We start from the raw sequence: 17,666 nt of genomic DNA, 5'->3' as shown, positions 1-17,666 counted from the left end.
CATTTACTGAATGAGTACACATTAGGTAGCATGTATCAGCGTATGTGTATTGTGTATTTTAGGGCCCACTCACACTAGGCAACCTGTACCTTGCCCAGGCACGCTTGATGACTAAAGACAAGTTGGTTTGATTGCTCCGTACCGGGCTCAAGCATGGTACACTTCCTTAGCCCTGGTTCGGTTAGAATAGGTGTGCTTTAAAAAATATGCTTTTGCGTTCGTCTTGGTCTGATGTAGAGGTGAAATGTTTGCTGCATATTTGGCCAGATGAAAATATCAAAAATCAACAACCATAGACTTTAGAAGTATACCCTGCACAAAAACCCAAACCCAAAACCGTGCTTTTTTTAAACAAAAACAATGCATAGTGATGATGCTGATTAATGCGTTTTTCGTATGGTATTATGACGCAATGACGTATACTAGAGGTGACTGGTCCTAGTGTGAGTGCGCCCTAAATGTCTAAGTTATGTCTATTGTAAAACTAATGTTCTGTATAACAATTTGAAACGACAGATTTCTGTTTTGTTCTTTTTCTTTTCTTTCTTTGTTTTTAAACAAAGGGTAACAAAATGTGTCTTAAATCCAGTGATTTAGAAATTGTCTCTTAAAACCAGTGATAGTAAGTGTGGAAGAAAATCCTTTTTAAATACATTTTTAATGTATGCATGTTGTACAGGGACTTTAACTAATCGTGGAGCTTGTTTTGTTTGGAACATGTCCCCCTTGTGCTTTACTTTCTATATTTCCTTAAGAGTGAGGAAGTCGAGTCCTGTTTTTTCCAGCCACTAGACAGTGCCAGTTCAGTCAGACTAACTGCCCTCTGTCAATTAAGTAATACTTGATTTGTCTGTATGCCACATACAGTAGCCCTGCGTTCCGAATCGCATACTCTTTCTTTTTTCTATTCTACATACTACATCCGACGATAAAAATAATCTAGTTAGGATGCAGTAGGCATACTATTGGGACATACTTTTACTCTCTTATTTCATCATAACATTGTGCCTTGATCTTGCTTCTTGCTTTTATATCCGTTGCATCCCCGTTTGTTTTCATATGGAGGCTTCGTCGATGTGACGTGTGCACCGGATTGTGGGTCAGAATCGCCCAATTAGGATGCAGTTTTCAACACTAACAATCTTGGCCGGGTGAAGTAGGACATCCGGGTACTTCTAACCATCCTAAATCTTTTTTCTACATACTATATAGTAGAAAGTATGCCATTCGGAACGCAGGGTTAGTCTATGTTGTTTAATTTTCTTATGTATCACTTTTCTTTGATCACTATAAGAGCCATGTTGTTTTGGGTGATATTGAGTTCTTGTACACTGGCAGATCTATTATTTTATTATTCACACTGACCGGTATATATTTTCTTTTGTAATAAAAACTATCTACAAGCGTATGCTCCGTGTCTCTGTTGTATAGTAGTGTGTCTCCTATAGAGAATATAAATGAGGTTTAGTTCATTCAAAGAATTGCAAGGTCACGCAAACCCTCCCACTATATTTGTCATGAGTGACGCAGAAATGCTTCTGCCACAGAGAACTGCTGTAGATCATCTGATCGTACATGACAAATGACCACATTGTTTCCACTAGCATTCAGTTTGTTGTTACTGTAAATTATTGTTGCTACAGTTACAGGAGGGAGTTTGACCAGAACAAACGCATGATAAAATGAATTATGGAAATACATTATCCTCTAAATTGAGACTAAGGACCATGTGGAATAAGTTTGAATCCTTTGTTTTAATAGTGTATTCACTTGCTGCACTTAGCTGAGTCATATGGCATAGCAATAACTATGAAGTAACCTTTAACCCAAATAACTGGACATCTGTTGTCCATCACAATTTTCATGTTCACAAATTGATATTAAAACGATGAAAGCAAATTTGACTCCAAAGTAATTATTGTTCAGAAGCAGTAGCCAAGATAATTAGTTTCTCTGTACAAACAGTAAGACGTTAATAAAGTGAATTTATTTCATCTTCATTACTACACTATATTTGCCAAATTTACAGCATTTCAATTTCTATCATGGTTAGGTTACAAACTCCAGCTTGAACAAATGAGAAAACTGGTCTGAATTCAATCGTATGTAAGAAATTAAGACTTTTCTTTGTCACTATGAGTTATCGTATGAATGTGCAAACCTTCTAGTGTGTCTCTTGACAGTGGCTCAGGTCAAAAGTTTCCCTCTCTTCCCTGCCCTGCCCTGCCAAGCACAATAAATAATGTGGCAGGCTGAGGCCTTTTGTGTCCACACAGATTCCTCCTTTTGCCCGGGGTAGGCGGAAGTCGAGGCGTTTGATCTGAATTCTAAAGACTCTTGTTTGCAGCCCAATAAAGGCTGCCATTGTATGTAAATAGTTTATATAAGAGCATATGACTGGCTGCTACGGTGCAGGGCAGTGGCTAGTGGCGGAGGAATGATTAGCATTTTTCCAAACGCATGTTGGTCTCAATCCTGCCTTTTTTGGCTCGCTAAAAAAACATAATATTTTAATACATTTCTTCCTGTTTTGTGCACACTTTTGTGTACCACCACAGCTGAAGGTAAAATACATGTTCTATCTTTTAGTTCTGTTCTGTACTAACACTCGGTGCGGGATGAGTTCAAATTTTATGTGAGTGGTGACTGACAAGTACTTGGCCATGTTTGTTTTTATTTCTTTTTTTATTATCTTTTAAAACCCTTTTTATAGGAGTCATATTTGAAAGAATGTGTTTTAAAAGAGTGTGACAACCAGTTTAATTGGGTAAATCTGGTCAAGTCTGTAGCCTTCCTTACAAACAATAGAGGTCTATCAAACTTTCCGCTGTCTTAAAAAAATTGCATAATGAGATGGATGTTTTGCTGGTGTTCCTTGGCAAAATATGCTGGCATTCTTTCAGTCTGTCCGTCTGTCCTGCGAATGGGCTGTAGGTTTGTTTGGGAGTAGAGTATTAATACCATTGAGCCAATCACGTGGTTCGGCGAAATGTTTCACTATTGGCTTCGTTCTATTGCGTATTATGACGGTGATAGGCCATCACCCCTGCCTTTTATACGGCCAACAAATTTGGCACTTCTTCTTCTGTCGTTCCTTACTCTTGGTGAATCCAGCTTGATGCTCAGGCCACACCTCAAGATGGTAATCTTTGGACCCGGCGCTTCGTACGCCGCTTGCACCGCTGGCTGAGCCTGGTAAACCTCTAAGAACTACTGTTAGACTTTAACTATATGATAAAGATGTTTTGGACGACAACATAACCATAAGCTATTTCAACTGATAATCCTTTGCTACACATGTGACTTTATTTCAATATGAACGACTGAACTGCATGTTTTTTAAATTAATTTATTTTTGTTTTAATGAATTTTGATAACATTCACTTACTTTATATTGTTACACACTGATACTATGATCATAACAGTTGTCCTCAAGCAAGAAATAAAGCTTGGCCTACATCCAAGTCACCTTGACTGAAAATTTAACCTTTTCGTTTTAATGCAGACCTGGAGTCGAAAATGAACTGGGGGTCCTTTTATGCCGTGATCAGCGGCGTAAACAGGCACTCGACGGGCATCGGGCGCGTCTGGCTCTCGGTCATCTTCATCTTCCGCATCCTGATCCTGGTGGTGGCCGCCGAGAGCGTGTGGGGAGACGAGAAGTCCGGCTTCACCTGCAACACCCAGCAGCCCGGCTGCAACAGCGTCTGCTATGACCAGTTCTTCCCCATCTCGCACATCCGCCTGTGGGCTCTGCAGCTCATCCTGGTGTCCACCCCCGCCCTGCTGGTGGCCATGCACGTGGCCCACAGACGCCACATCGAGAAGAAGATCCTGAAGAAGGCGGGCCGCGGCAGCCCCAAGGAACTGGAACACATCAAGAACCTCAAGTTCCAGATCACCGGAGCTCTGTGGTGGACCTACATGATCAGCATCATCTTCAGAATCGCCTTCGAGGTGGCCTTTCTCTACATCTTCTACCTGATCTACCCTGACTTTAAGATGTTTCGTTTGGTCAAGTGTGACTCGTACCCGTGCCCCAACACGGTGGACTGTTTTGTGTCCAGACCGACGGAAAAGACCATATTCACTGTGTTCATGCTGGCCGTGTCCGGGGTGTGTGTTCTGCTCAACCTGGCCGAGGTGGTCTACCTCATAGGCAGGGCCTGCAAACGCTGCTGCCAGGGCTCTGAGGAAGAGTCCAAAGCACCGTGGCTCAGTCAAAGATTGTCATCTTATAGGCAAAATGAAATCAATCAGCTGATCGCAGACCATTCTCTCAAATCTAAGTTCACTGTGACCAAAAAGAGCCCGACGGAGGAAAGGTGTTCTGCTTTCTGAGACTCTTGAGTTCCTTTTTAAACTAATCACATATCCATGGAGCATGCTCTTCAGCATCGTCACATTATACTGTATTTCTGATTATTGTCGACCCACACGTTTAGACCATTTATTTATGTTTCATCAATCACTTAGTGAGTTATTTATGTTTTTATTTGAGCTTTTACTGACACAAGCATTCGTTATTCTCAGAAATTGTCTAAAATATATGGAGCCAGTAGAGAAGGTAAAAGGACCATACCAGTATTTTAGCCATAGACTTTATATAAAAGAGGTTTTAGCCCATTTACTACAAATTGGACATAGTTGGCGTTGGTGTCAACAATTTGATTTAAGTGGTTTTATTTGAATACAGTATGAGAAGCAACCTGCCTGTAAGCATCAAACCTGCATAAATGTTTTCATTATTTCTTTATAACAGATAAATTATGGATTTGTTTGAAGATCTTGCAGGTGAAGCAGGTTTGTGCGCTTTCTTAGAAACAAATATATGAGATTTGCTGTTTGCTTTTCAGTATACTTATTCCCTTTAAATCGGCCAAAATATAAAAAAGCGTGGAATGGTCCTTTTTTTTTAAAGAAGCATTAATAACTTTACAGATTTAAATGCTGGATAGAAAGGAAACTTTTTATTTACATAGACATGGTTAATATGTAAAATATCAAATTCTAGTCCGAATAAAAGCTTGGAAATGGAGGTAATGTCAATAAATACTATTACATATAAGTAACAGAAGTAATTTCATTTTGCTAAACTGTGTGTGGAATTATTAAAATAAATTGCTGCTAGAAAAACGAAAGTTTTAAAATACCGGCGTCAGATGTGGACCACTGTCATTGGATATTATTGGTCCACAATTGATTGAAAAATGTAAATGAGTTTGAGTCTGCAAACATATCTTCACTGTATATTAATATTATACATAATGTCAACAGAGTAGTCGTGATTTTTTTGAGGAAGCCAAGAACCTAACTAAGCTTAACTTTATTTTGAACCAAAAGACTCACTATAACTTATTATAACAACACAAGCATTTTATTTATTCTTACTTGAGTAAAATATATCCTATTTATTTTGAAAACCAAAAAATAGAAGGGTCTGTTTCTTTTCCCCTTGCAACGTCAAAAGGTCAGCCAAACAAGTGTTCTATCTATGTATGTGCATCATCAGCCTTGCTTTATTGTGTCTAAAAACCCATATGCTTTACATGTTAATTATTATTCAACTTCTACTAAAAATACAGACAGTTTCTTGAGGTTTAGCTTGCACTGATGACCGATTGACTTCATGTCAGTGTTTGTCATTTTTCCTTAAACTTCATAATTGATAGTCTCTCCCCAAATATATGTTTGTGAGCGCATGCATTGGTATGAACAATGCGCGAGTAAAGGGGGGCCCATTGACTGGACCTTTTTCAGGGGCCCAGCCATTTGTGTGGGCGGTGTATATACTTCCTTTTATTTGTATATCATTGAATTTAAATTTTGAATACTGCTGACTTACTGCTTTCCAGCTTCTGATTAAGGTGTTCATCTTTTTGTTTCAGAAGAATGTTTGAGGCTGACACACTTTTTAATCCACCACTGTCTAACAGTCACACTGTTCTCACCTTAATATTACTCTGCACAGTGTATATCATTCAGTATCTCTCTGCTCCTGAAGATGTCATTCCCACACGCTGGTATCTGTGTAAAACAACTGTTCTATTATAAAGTTATTCATATTGTGGTGCAAAAAAAACACATGATGTTGACATTTATGCTTACATGTACATATCAGTTTACATCCGTGGTAAACAATCCAGTTAATTCTGTATATAACATGGGTTGAAAGTGAATGTGTACAGTAGAAAATAAACTGCCTTTTAATGTGAATTCATTTGAAATTATTTAGCAGACATACAACTTTTATTCTGATTGGGGTTTCTTTTCAAAAGGTTGTAGAAAAATGGCTAAAATAATTCAAGCAGGAGTCACCATTCCAGAGCATACTTGTCAAAATCTGTGAATATCTCCTCATAATCCACTATCTAGCCATACTGTGTGCACTGAAATAGAAATCCAATGTCCATACGCAGCCTAGGCTCTGTAAATGGGTAGGTTGCTATGGATGGTGGGCCCCCCTTGATTACATAGCCTAGCCTAGGTCTTAACACTAGTAGTGTATTGTGAGAATATATTCAATGATTTTGACAGCGAGCGTTCTCTAGAATCGCTGACTTTACATTTTTTACATACTAGTTATTAGGAGCAGTTGAAACAGAACTTTTTCCACCTCCTTACCTCCTTCCTGGTTGTCACTGTGTTTGTAACTTGAGGATGCAAATGGCTACTACTACTCATCTCCAAATCATGCCCCCCGGTGATAGGAGAGACCCTCGTGTGCTATATTTAGAGCCCAGAAGCACTTGTGTCCAGACAGACTTAGCAGACAACATCATTGGCCAGCTGCCCTGTCACTCACTGTAACAAGCAAGTAGAGGAGCTTTAATAGTTTACATTAGAGAGTGTGCCCTGTGCCAAATTTAACCTCAGGGGGAGGGGGGTTGAGTGAGTGTCCAGCAGGTTATGTGTGTGTGTGTGTTGTGGTCAGTGGAAGACCCCCGATGGGCCCGGATCCCGATTCCCACAGCCCGAGCTGCATCTGAAAAGTAGTGGACCCGAGCCGGTGGGTTCATCGGTGTGGAACAGAGGTTGTGGCTATAGCAGAAGACATCTTTTCCTGTCCATTCAAGGGCATTGCTGGGGGCCCTGAAGATCTGCTTTGGACTGAGGCCTGTGAGCCACGAAGCCCACCTCATGGACCCTCCAAGACGTGTCGGACTGCAACGCAGGGGATGTATGAGCTGACCAGGTGGGTTTTAGCCAGAATTGATGCAATTTCAGACAAAATATCAACATAAATGACCTGAATATTGTAAATGTTGTGGCCAGAGGCTTTTGTTTGTGTACGGACTGTCTTGTGCGTGGACACAATGTTGAGAAAACTGTTTATTCCCTTAATAATTCATCATATTATCTTTTGTCATAGGGATGACATACTTTTCGTCCCCAAAAAGTCTTTTCTATACTACAAAACGAGCTGATCATAAAAAGTATATCGTTTGCATGCAGTAGACACAATTGAGACATCATTTTACTTATTTATTTCGCAATAACATCGCACCTTGAACTTGCTTCTTGCTTATACTGTATATCTGTCGCATCGCTGGTTATTTTCACTCGAAGGATCAGTTGATGTGACGTACAGTAACTTCCGCTGCGCAGTGGATTGTGGGTCAGAATCTCCCCCAAAAGAAACATGCTGATTTCCACACACTAAAAGTTACGACGGGTATTTTTCCGCATGCTGCGTTTGACCACATGTACTAGGACATCCTAAATCTATTTCTACCATACTAAATAGTAGGGACGTATGGGTATTGGAACGCAGCCATTGTCTTAGAAGTTTAACATTGAAAGCATATGATATCACTAACAACCCACTGTGTAGATATTAAAAGACCAGACAGATTTATTAGTAGTGGCTCAATGAACATCATTTCACCTGCCACATTTCAATAATTCCTTCTCCCCTCACTGTAGTTTTTTCCTGGAGCTGCCCTGCTACTGTACATCACATCAATCAAAGATGGACATTATATTTTTAACACTTCAAACACATCTTCCGGTGTTAGATTTTAGCGTGTGTGGATCATGTTGCTTCGGCTCGGGCCATGAGGCCAGAATCATGACGGGAACCTTTGGTGCCTTCGCCTCCTGTCCACACTTGCCAAATATATACCCAGCTAAAGTAAATCTAATCCTGTCTGTGTCCACTATGTGGAAAAGTGCACTACATGTTCAGGCAGCAGAGTTGCCCAATTGAACACTCGCTGAGCGGCTTTTGGCTCCCTCGAGACTCATTCTGCTCTGGGCTCTGCTGAACTTGGTAAGACATTGTAGAGAATGTGTGGTCATCGAGTAGGGCTGTGCTAAAACAATATCCATAGAGCAATATATCGTGATTTATTTTGGTGATGTCTGTATAGCATGGTCTCCAAAAATCGATATTTTGAATAACAAAAATGTAACATTTGCAGTGTGGAAGTTGCCTCAAATTGAGAGGTTTTGAATTTGATTTGAGGTGTACAATTAAGGTTAGACACTGCAGGCAAAATCATTGTTTTTTTCAAGCACTGGTCAATTCAGAGATGTATGGCTGTTTTGCTTTCATAACATGTCTTCTTTCGTACAAGTATAAATAAAACTTAGGTGTCTCCGTAGGTGTCTCTTTTACTAAACTTTGTCTGTTTGCGTCTGTATATTTCTCCTATACAACCATCTTTAACGGCCATTATCTCAACATTAGTTTCAGCATTCTGAACCAAAAATCTTACTTGTAAAGCACTTACATCAACTTAACTTTTGATAATCATTCTTAGCACTATACTGAAGGTTATTACAGAAGGATTTGATCATATGTTGTTAGAAAACTGACACATGTTCTTCTTTAAAAAATGCCAAAATTGTATTTTAAGACCTGTACAGAGTATTTATTTATTTATTAAAATATTCCTCAATCTGTTCTGTAAAAAAGTTGGATACTAATTAGGGCTGTCAAGCGATTAAAAAAATGTATCTAATTAATTACAGGCTCTGTGATTAATTAATCTAAATTAATCGCATACTTATATGACACTTGTATGCCTGTTTATAAACAACTGTATAGGCTACTCTCTCTCTCTCTCTCTCTCTCTCTCTCTCTCTCTCTCTCTCTCTCTCTCTCTCTCTCTCTCTCTGTCTCTCTCTCCCCCCGTCTCTCGTAACTTCTGCTTCTTGCTAAATGACGACTGTCTATCTTCCACACAACAGACAGCGCTGCACTGCCACAGGTGTGGTGCGCATAGCCTATGCCGACTCATTCACCGTCCTACTCATAGCCAAAAATATTGAGACACACACACACACACACACACACACACACACACACACACACACACACACACACAAAGGAGGAAAAAAGACAGGCATATGCCAGCTAGGAAGAGTGAGAGGGGGCGGGCGTCCGTTTGTGGGAGACGATCGCAGCTAGCAAACAGAGACACGGAGGAAGATTGAGAGATACTGTTTTGAACCTACATTGTTAATTAGACACCCACTAAAGCAATAATGACACTGCGGAGAATAACAAAAGACGTATTCCTACCTTCATGCTTATTTGCCCGGAGCAGCCCATAACACATCCATAGAGCCCTCTGCCTCTTTCCCCTGCTTCTTTCTTTACTCTTTAATCCCGTGCGGGCCATGTCCGCAAGCTACAGGTGCAGCTCCGCTATCGTCTCACCTCTTTTGCACCGGGTCAAAGGGCAATATAGAAGTGCGATTAATCTGCGTTAATTTTTTTAATCGCGTTAATTTTTCTGTGATTAATTAATCGAAATTAACGCGTTAATTTGACAGCCCTAATACCAATATGTGTTAAAATTGGAATAAAAATGTTGACTCTGGCTTTGTCCAAAAGAGATCAACTTTAAAGAGATCAACTTTAAGCATAAAAAGTTAGATACTGCCAAATGTTATTATTTATTCATAGCCTGGAAATCCAGACCCACATCTAGAACGATGTAGGGTCTGGCCACGAGCAATAGACCTTCCCAACTCAAGGGGCAGCACCATTGCATGCATTTCAAATACCACTGCACGCAATTGGATAGCACTACGACCAATCAGAGCAATGACGTATTAAGCCCTGTTCCTTTAGTGAACAGCAGGGCTAAATGGTATATTAAAGCAGCTACGTGTAACATTTAAATATGTTTTAAACCTCATGTTTCCTCTGATAATCAGAAATTACCTTTAACAGCAAACAAGACACCATCAGTGCAAAGAAAGACGTTTTTATATAGTTTTTATTACTGCTTTTGGTCTGGTCGCACACCCAGTCCGATTTTCGGTTCGCGCGTGCAGGCTCTATGGCAGATTTCAGTGTGGCGCAGCAACGCGATTTGAGAAGCCTATCCCTCCAGATGAGGGAAGGGGAGCGGGAGCCTTGTTTGAGACAGTTATTTGTCGTGGTCGGTCAGCAAAACAGAAAATTCTTCTTTCTTGCTAATGAAAGATTTGAGTGCAGTCTTCCAAATCGTTAAGTGTCGAGGCCAAAGCTGTTTCAAACTCAAACAACGTATCCGCAGCCATTTTTGTTTTTACTATCAGGACTTTGACGGCGCATGCGCAGCACTGTTGTCATCCGGTTACGCCCGTCCCAGAGCCCCATACATAGGGCTCTAGCCTGCCCATATCAGATAGAATGATTTGATTGGTAGTTCCGAAATTTTCGGACTTAGTTAATGAGCTCCAATGGTTTGTGTCCAGACCAACAGGCAGAGCATTTCATTTTAGCAGATGCTTTAATCCAAAGCGACTTACATCTGGAGCACACATTCATACACCGATAGCAGCAGCTACCACGCAGGTTGCAAGCTAGCTATCGGGAGCAATTTAGGGTTAAGTGTGTTGCCCAGGGACACTTGGACATGTGGCGGGGAGATGGGGGATTGAGCCACCGATCCTGCAATCGCGGGTCGACCACCCTACCCACTGAGCTACATCTACCATTATTTTAACAGTAACACTAAACCCTACATTGACACTAAAACCTACATTGACCTCATAGATTAGTTTGATTTGAATCATTTCATTTGTGTTTTCTATGTAGACAAGTCTATACATGAGTCAAATCAAATTGATAAACAGTTTTGTTTTTGTCACTTATTTTGCCGCATACAGTCACAGATCTGAGTGTGCACTGCAATGGGGGACTGGAACCTGCTGGGGAAGCTCCTGGAGAAGGCCCAGGAGCACTCCACGGTGGTGGGCAAGGTGTGGCTCACCGTCCTCTTCATCTTCCGCATCCTGGTCCTGAGCGCCGCCACAGAAAAGGTGTGGAGCGACGAGCAGTCGGGCTTCACCTGCGACACCAAGCAGCCCGGTTGCGAGAACGTGTGCTACGACGTCACCTTCCCCATCTCACACGTGCGCTTCTGGGTGCTGCAGATCATCTTCGTCTCCACGCCTACGCTCATCTACTTGGGTCACATCCTCCACCTGGTGCGCATGGAGGACAAGCATAAAGAAAGGGAGAAGAACAGGGAACTTGGGATTCATATGGACAAGCAGGTCCTTCTTGTAGAACCTAAGCACAAAAAGCCTCTAGTCCGGGACAATAAGGGCAGAGTACGAATGCAGGGGGAGCTCTTGCGCACATACGTCTTCAACGTGATCTTTAAGACCCTGTTTGAGGTGGGCTTCATCGTGGCTCAGTACCTCTTGTACGGCTTTGAGCTGAAGGCCATGTACCAGTGCAGCATGCCGCCCTGCCCCAACGTGGTCAACTGCTACATATCCCGCCCGACGGAGAAAACCATCTTCATCATCTTCATGCTGGGAGTGGCCAGCGTGTCTCTGTTCCTCAACCTCATAGAGATCTACCACCTGGGCTTCACCAAGTGCCGCCAAGGCATCACCTTCCGGAGAAGACACCTGCTCGCCAAGAGCCTCTCCAAGGAGCCCAGCGAGGCTTCAGTGCCGTTTGCGCCGAGCTACGACGACTACTTCCACCAGGTCCAGCCGGCCTACCCGCCCGTACCCAGCTACCAGCTCTCTCCTCTGGCCGACGCCACCGACTCGTCCTTCCACCCCTACCACAGCAAGGCTACGGCCTACAAGCAGAACAAGGACAACTTGGCAGTGGAGAGGAGCAGCAGCAAGCCAGAGGAATGTGACCTGAAAGGCAACAGGCAGGGAGCAGGATCAGCCCCTGGGTCACCCACGCAAGCAAGGCCCAGCCGCGCTGCCAAACACAGCAACAACAAGACTAGAATAGACGATCTGAAGGTATGAGGAGGTTTATGTTTCTCGAAAGGGGTTCTTAAGTTGCCGCGAGGGGATCTCGCGGTTGTTTTAGAAGCATTCGTACATGCTGAACCGATTCCCCTCTTCAACGTGGCAACGGTTTGACTCATTCCAACGGGAAGTGAGGGACATGTAAAGGGCACACACACTGGGCAAGCTGCAGTTGTACAGTTATCTGTAAAGACCAATGTGGTTCAATGATTGCATTTCTGATCAGCTTTGACTCTAAAAATTCGACTCCATTGAGAAGTAGTGCCCCATAGCTGGATATTCTTTTAAAAAACTTGAAGGGAGAGTCAGCGTTTCTAGAGAACCCTTGTGGTCAAAATCACTTTTTCTAAAAATCTGTGAACATCTCCACGATCTGCCACTTGCCTGGACTGTGTGTGTGAGCTGAAAAGAAAACCCATAATACACAGCCTAGGCTCTGTTAACAGGTATGTAATTAAAGGGGCTCATCATAGCTAGCGACATGCCTGTTTACAGAGCATAGACTGTGTATTTTACCACCATATTCTTTTACAGACAAGTAGCAGATTGTGAGGAGATATTCACTCATTTTGACTAAAAGTGATTTCAACAAATTCTCTCCAGAGTGACTCCACCTTTAATTCGATTTTAAGTGTAAATGAATGGAAGGAAGATCATTTGTGGCAACACGATATTTTCAATCAAAGCTGATTTGTGTCGGTTTGTTTTTATGGATCTGTGTATGGTATGAATCTTTCCAATATCCACTAATGTCACTGAGAATCAAACAAAATTCACCAAGAGTACTTGTCTGCTCAGGTTTTTTACATTCAGTGTATCTTTTTATTCTCAACGTGTCAACCCAACACTTTTTTTTTTTAAAGTTTTGGTAACACAAGCCGCCATGGCTGAAACTTGTTCAGCACTGGCCTGACCTCGTTTGAGGAAATCAGATAGGGCCAATAGTTAAATTTAACTTTCTTTAATGACTGTTTTTGAGGTCACCATCCATCCAGCATAGTTCACTTGCTTCGACTTGAAGAGAAAAGTTGGGCAATACCTGACAACTCATTGGACACCGGCCGGCAATACTGTGCGTATACTTCCAGAACGCGCCTCACAAAGAAATTGCACTGGTCTCAGGAGTTTCCACATTTATACTCTCTCTCTCTCTCCCTCCCTCTCTCCCTCTCTCTCTCTCTCTCTCTCTCTCTCTCTCTTTCTCTCTGTCTATTGCGACAGCCGGCAAGTTCCATAATTATAAGCACATTGTTTTGTTTATCCTTGTTTATTATCTGTGTTTGTGTCATTGGTTTTTCTGTAAAGCACTTGGTGACAGCCATGTTTGTAAAACCGCTTGAAATAAATCTGTCTTAACTTTGCAAAGATAGCAGTGCATTTATGATAGCTCCATAGTTCTTTTTCAGGAAACAATAAGTGGGAACCATTTCACTGGAACACATGCTGCGACTATCACTTTATATTCCTGAAAAGAGTCGAAAAATGGATCAGCCAAGGAGCAGAAACAATAGTATTGGTAATATTTAGTTTCTACACACAGTATATTTAACATTTCAAGTAGATCTGCTGATATTGTAAAAAAAAACTCACTCAATATCTGTTTGAATCAGAATCAGGTTTATTGCCAGGTATGCTGACACATACAAGGAAGATACAACATGGTCCGACGGTGCACACAATGATAATACTAGAAACATACACACTGAGAACACAATTAAAAGCAAGTCAATAATATAAGCTTGAAAATGTACTATAGAAATATTACAGAAAGGGAACATATGATTTGATTCATTCTTTTAAAAGAGTCATTAGTCACTAAACACAAACATTTCATCTTGTTAACAATGGACATGTTTGAACGAGAATAAACATGTCGTGTGTCAGGTCTTTGCCATCTGCACATCCCACTCATGTCATTCTTACACTCCTCATCCGTGCTTGGAAAGCACGCAGCATGCACACAGCAAGGCACGCCCGCTATGGAAACCTTGAAATAAATGACATAGCATTGTCATGACAAGCAAGTTCATGCATACCTTTGGACTGCTATACCTACGTCATTTTATGTCAATGCTTGATGTGTCAAGGCAGGAAGGAATACATTTATTTTTAACCTAAAAAAAAAAAAAAAAAAAAAATTAAATTTACAACATCTGAAAGAAAATGAAGAAGAAAGTTTATTCAAGAGTTGAGATATGATTGAGTGTAGTCCGGGCACAATCATTTTAACTTCAGTGTTTATGGTGCCAGACACAATGTGTTTCAGATCTCCCAGACAACAGTCTTCAAGTGTTTAGTGTGAGGCTCCATAAATCAGTAAGTGAAGCAGAATGGTCTCCAAGGTCTCTGTCTACTTTTTTTTAACAAATGAAAAGTTATTTTAAGACATACGTCATCTTAAAAGTGTAATAAAGTAATCATCTATGAGAAATGGCTTGTGTGTGCTTCTTGAAATGCAGACAGATGAATGGGTGTGTGAGTTATGGCTAGTGCATGGATATCCAGCACTTTGAAAATGAAATCCTTTTAGTGTAACGCCAACAATTCAAGATGCACTTGCACCAGAGAGGCCTCGGAGCATCGCATTAGACACAGATAAAATGTAGCACATTTTAAAGATGTGCAGGATATTTCAATAAATTATTGTAATACATTATACCAAAACTAAATGATGAGCATAAATATCAGACAAGCGTACCATACAGAGCATTGTAATGTGACTCAATCGCACCATAAAAAGTAAGTGATTTGTGAGCATTAGATGACACAGAGAAGTTATTTGAGAACTTTAGTATTATGTAGCTCTACATGAATGGGGGAATTCCAATAGCAGTTTATCTGATTACTAGGGTTTTCTGGGCTGAATATTATGTTTTAGTTTTAAAAAAATGCAAGGCCCTCGATAAATTATTCTTTTGGATCCTCCCCTTCACTAAGAGAAGAATGTTGCAACACTCGTCTCAATATACAATAAAGTTGAATATATAATACAACTGAATTGTTCAAATTGATTTGGTCATGAAGAACTTGCACAGATGGCGAAGAGGGTGTTCCCTGATTAAAACCTTAAATAAAGTGTGTGGCCCCACACGTTTAGTTATGCGGGTATAGGATTGTGGTATCACTTTACTTCACAATGATAATTGCTATGTAATGATCTTACTCATTAGAGAGTATGAGGACAGCTGGGAGCAAATGTAAAAAGTGCCCTGACGGTGCTCTTATTCGGTTGAATTAAAAACTCTAACTTCTAGCTCAAAGTCGATTTTGGCCCTTATCTTATATAGATTCAAACATGTATTACTTTTTTATCACAGTTAAATGCAGCAAATCACCTACAACACAACGAAAACGAGTACATTTGGGCAATGCTTTTAGTTTATGGCATGACTAGGGATATATGTAAATATGAAGGGGTGTATTTTTAATTGTAGGGGACACTTTTCAACAACCTGTTTTGTACCTTTATAAAGTGTGAGTATTCCTTGACATGTTTGGGATGAATGAGTATTAGTATTAGTACTGAGATCCAGAGAGAATCCCTCTCAGAAGCATCTGAGCTTCATGGGAAATAACACAGCACAGACTTTGACACTAGAAAGCGCAGCCTCGGTTATGTTTAATGGTGGACATAATTTAATGTGTCCAGATGAGTTATTCAGTCACTTTATTCTCTTTGTTCCCTTTGGTGGTGTGTGTGTGATGCTTCATGTCCACCAGCTGTAACACACACACAGTACTCTGCTGCCCTCTCTCTTCACTAGGACTCAAACACTGGGGCTCATCTCAGCTACAGTGTATTGCAGCTGCTCGATACGCCATCTGCTGGGCACAGGGAAATTCTTTTTTTTTTTAAAGCCATCGCTGTGATTGAGATTACATACTCTTGTAAATAAGTGAGTACATTAAAAAGTGAGCAGTTGTTATGATGCCATTTGTATGTATCCAGTCGTTAGGGCCCAAGGCAAAAAGAGGCATGCACTCCACATATACAACTTATTGTATTTAAAATCAAGTTCAGATGGTTGTTGCTAAAGCTTAAGAATACAGTACACTGATTGTAAAGATCTGTTTTATACAAACATGAAACGCATTAAGATTTAATTCATTCATTCAGTTTCAACTAATTGCGTTTTTTCTGCACCTCCATATCTGTTATCTTCTCACTTTAGTAACACAAGACATATTCTATCCATCTATAACAACTTAAGCAACAGTAGGCCTCCGTATATAGTTGCACTCATGAATTAAGCATTCTGATGTAGTTTTAGAGTATGGATTTTGTATGGGGCCCCTTGCTAGCGGTGCGTGGGCCCAAGGCAATAGCTAGGGTGACCAGATGTCCCCCTTTGTGCGGGACAGTCCCGCATTTCTATCATTTTTCACCCGTCCCGCAAATTGAGACGTTGTCCCGCATTCTTACCGATAGTCAGACTCCAATTTTTGAAATGCGTGTTTTATAATCTGGCATTTATCAAACAGTTGTGTGTGGAGTAGTGTTGCCACCCGTCCCGTTTTTCCCAGAATTGTTCTCTTTTTTCACCAGCTGAAACCTCATTTGATTTCCTTCGTTCAGTAGTTAAGGCCGTTTCACACGGGCCGAGGCGTTTGTTGCGCCAACTAATGCATTCTCAATGGAGAGGCGAGCGGGGCCGGGCAGAGAGAAAGTGCAGCGGGCAGGGGCGGTCTCAACGATCTCGGGGCCCGTTTCAAGACCCAGTGTGGGGCCCCCACTTTTTTTTTTTTTTTTTTTTTTTTTTTTTAAATAAATAATGCTTGTGCATGCTCCCCGCGAAAATAGAAAAAAAGATTGTGGAAACCATTTGGTTCATATACGGATTATGAGATAATGGGCCCAGAATGGCCCCCCCTCCCCCTGCCCCACTCCTCCCTATCCCTATTCAACAGATAAAGGGTGGATAGCTACTTTTTATGAACAGTATAGAATTTACACATAGAAATCTTATTACTGTATGTGTGAGGGGGTCTTCAAGGCCCCTCATGAAGCCCCTAAGACAGAGCTAATAATGCTTTAGTTTTGCACTTGCTTTTCTATTATTCACCTACTAGTTGAGGGGCCCATGATGATTTATTTCCTTATTTTAGGTGATTCCTTTCTGGACCCTGTTATTGACATGAGTGACTGAGCTCTTTGACAATGCGACATGTAAAGTTACTATCAGTATTTCTGGCTTAGGGCCCCCTTGGGCCCCTGGGCCTGGTTGCATGCAATTTTCTTCTCAAAGTGCACCAGATTGATGAATTTTACTTTAAAAGGTTGCATTTTTTTCTTCCGGGGGAGCATTTTTTTGTTTGCAGGCTGTTATGTGCTGCTGAATCAACCAAATGGCAAATCATAGTAACTATGCTGCCCTCGGCCTGCGTTACTGGTGCAGAACTAGACAGCTAGCGAACAGTTCAAGAGAAGGCAAGCTGAAGTG

The 17,666-nt window shown here is 41.1% G+C and overlaps 2 protein-coding genes across 2 annotated transcripts; both read left to right on the top strand.

Annotated features, from left to right (window-relative positions):
- Positions 1–3,510: 3,510 nt before the first annotated feature.
- Positions 3,511–4,341, top strand: LOC307256261 (gap junction beta-1 protein-like; the record flags this gene model as incomplete). Its single annotated transcript, XM_080035168.1, has 1 exon — positions 3,511–4,341. The coding sequence occupies exon 1, from the start codon at positions 3,520–3,522 to the stop codon at positions 4,339–4,341; it is 822 nt and encodes a 273-aa protein (XP_079891294.1). The 5' UTR covers positions 3,511–3,519.
- Positions 4,342–7,101: 2,760 nt separating this feature from the next.
- LOC307256192 (gap junction alpha-3 protein-like) lies at positions 7,102–12,222 on the top strand (the record flags this gene model as incomplete). Its single annotated transcript, XM_080035087.1, has 2 exons — positions 7,102–7,195; positions 11,110–12,222. The coding sequence occupies exon 2, from the start codon at positions 11,134–11,136 to the stop codon at positions 12,220–12,222; it is 1,089 nt and encodes a 362-aa protein (XP_079891213.1). The 5' UTR covers positions 7,102–7,195; positions 11,110–11,133.
- Between the last annotated feature and the right edge of the window lie 5,444 nt (positions 12,223–17,666).

Source organism: Ammodytes marinus, assembly GCF_949987685.1.
Source record: "Ammodytes marinus genome assembly, chromosome: 10".
In the NCBI taxonomy this organism is placed as follows: Eukaryota; Metazoa; Chordata; class Actinopteri; order Uranoscopiformes; family Ammodytidae; genus Ammodytes; species Ammodytes marinus.
Note: the sequence above shows the minus strand (reverse complement) of the source record. Positions and strands in the feature narration are given on the sequence as shown.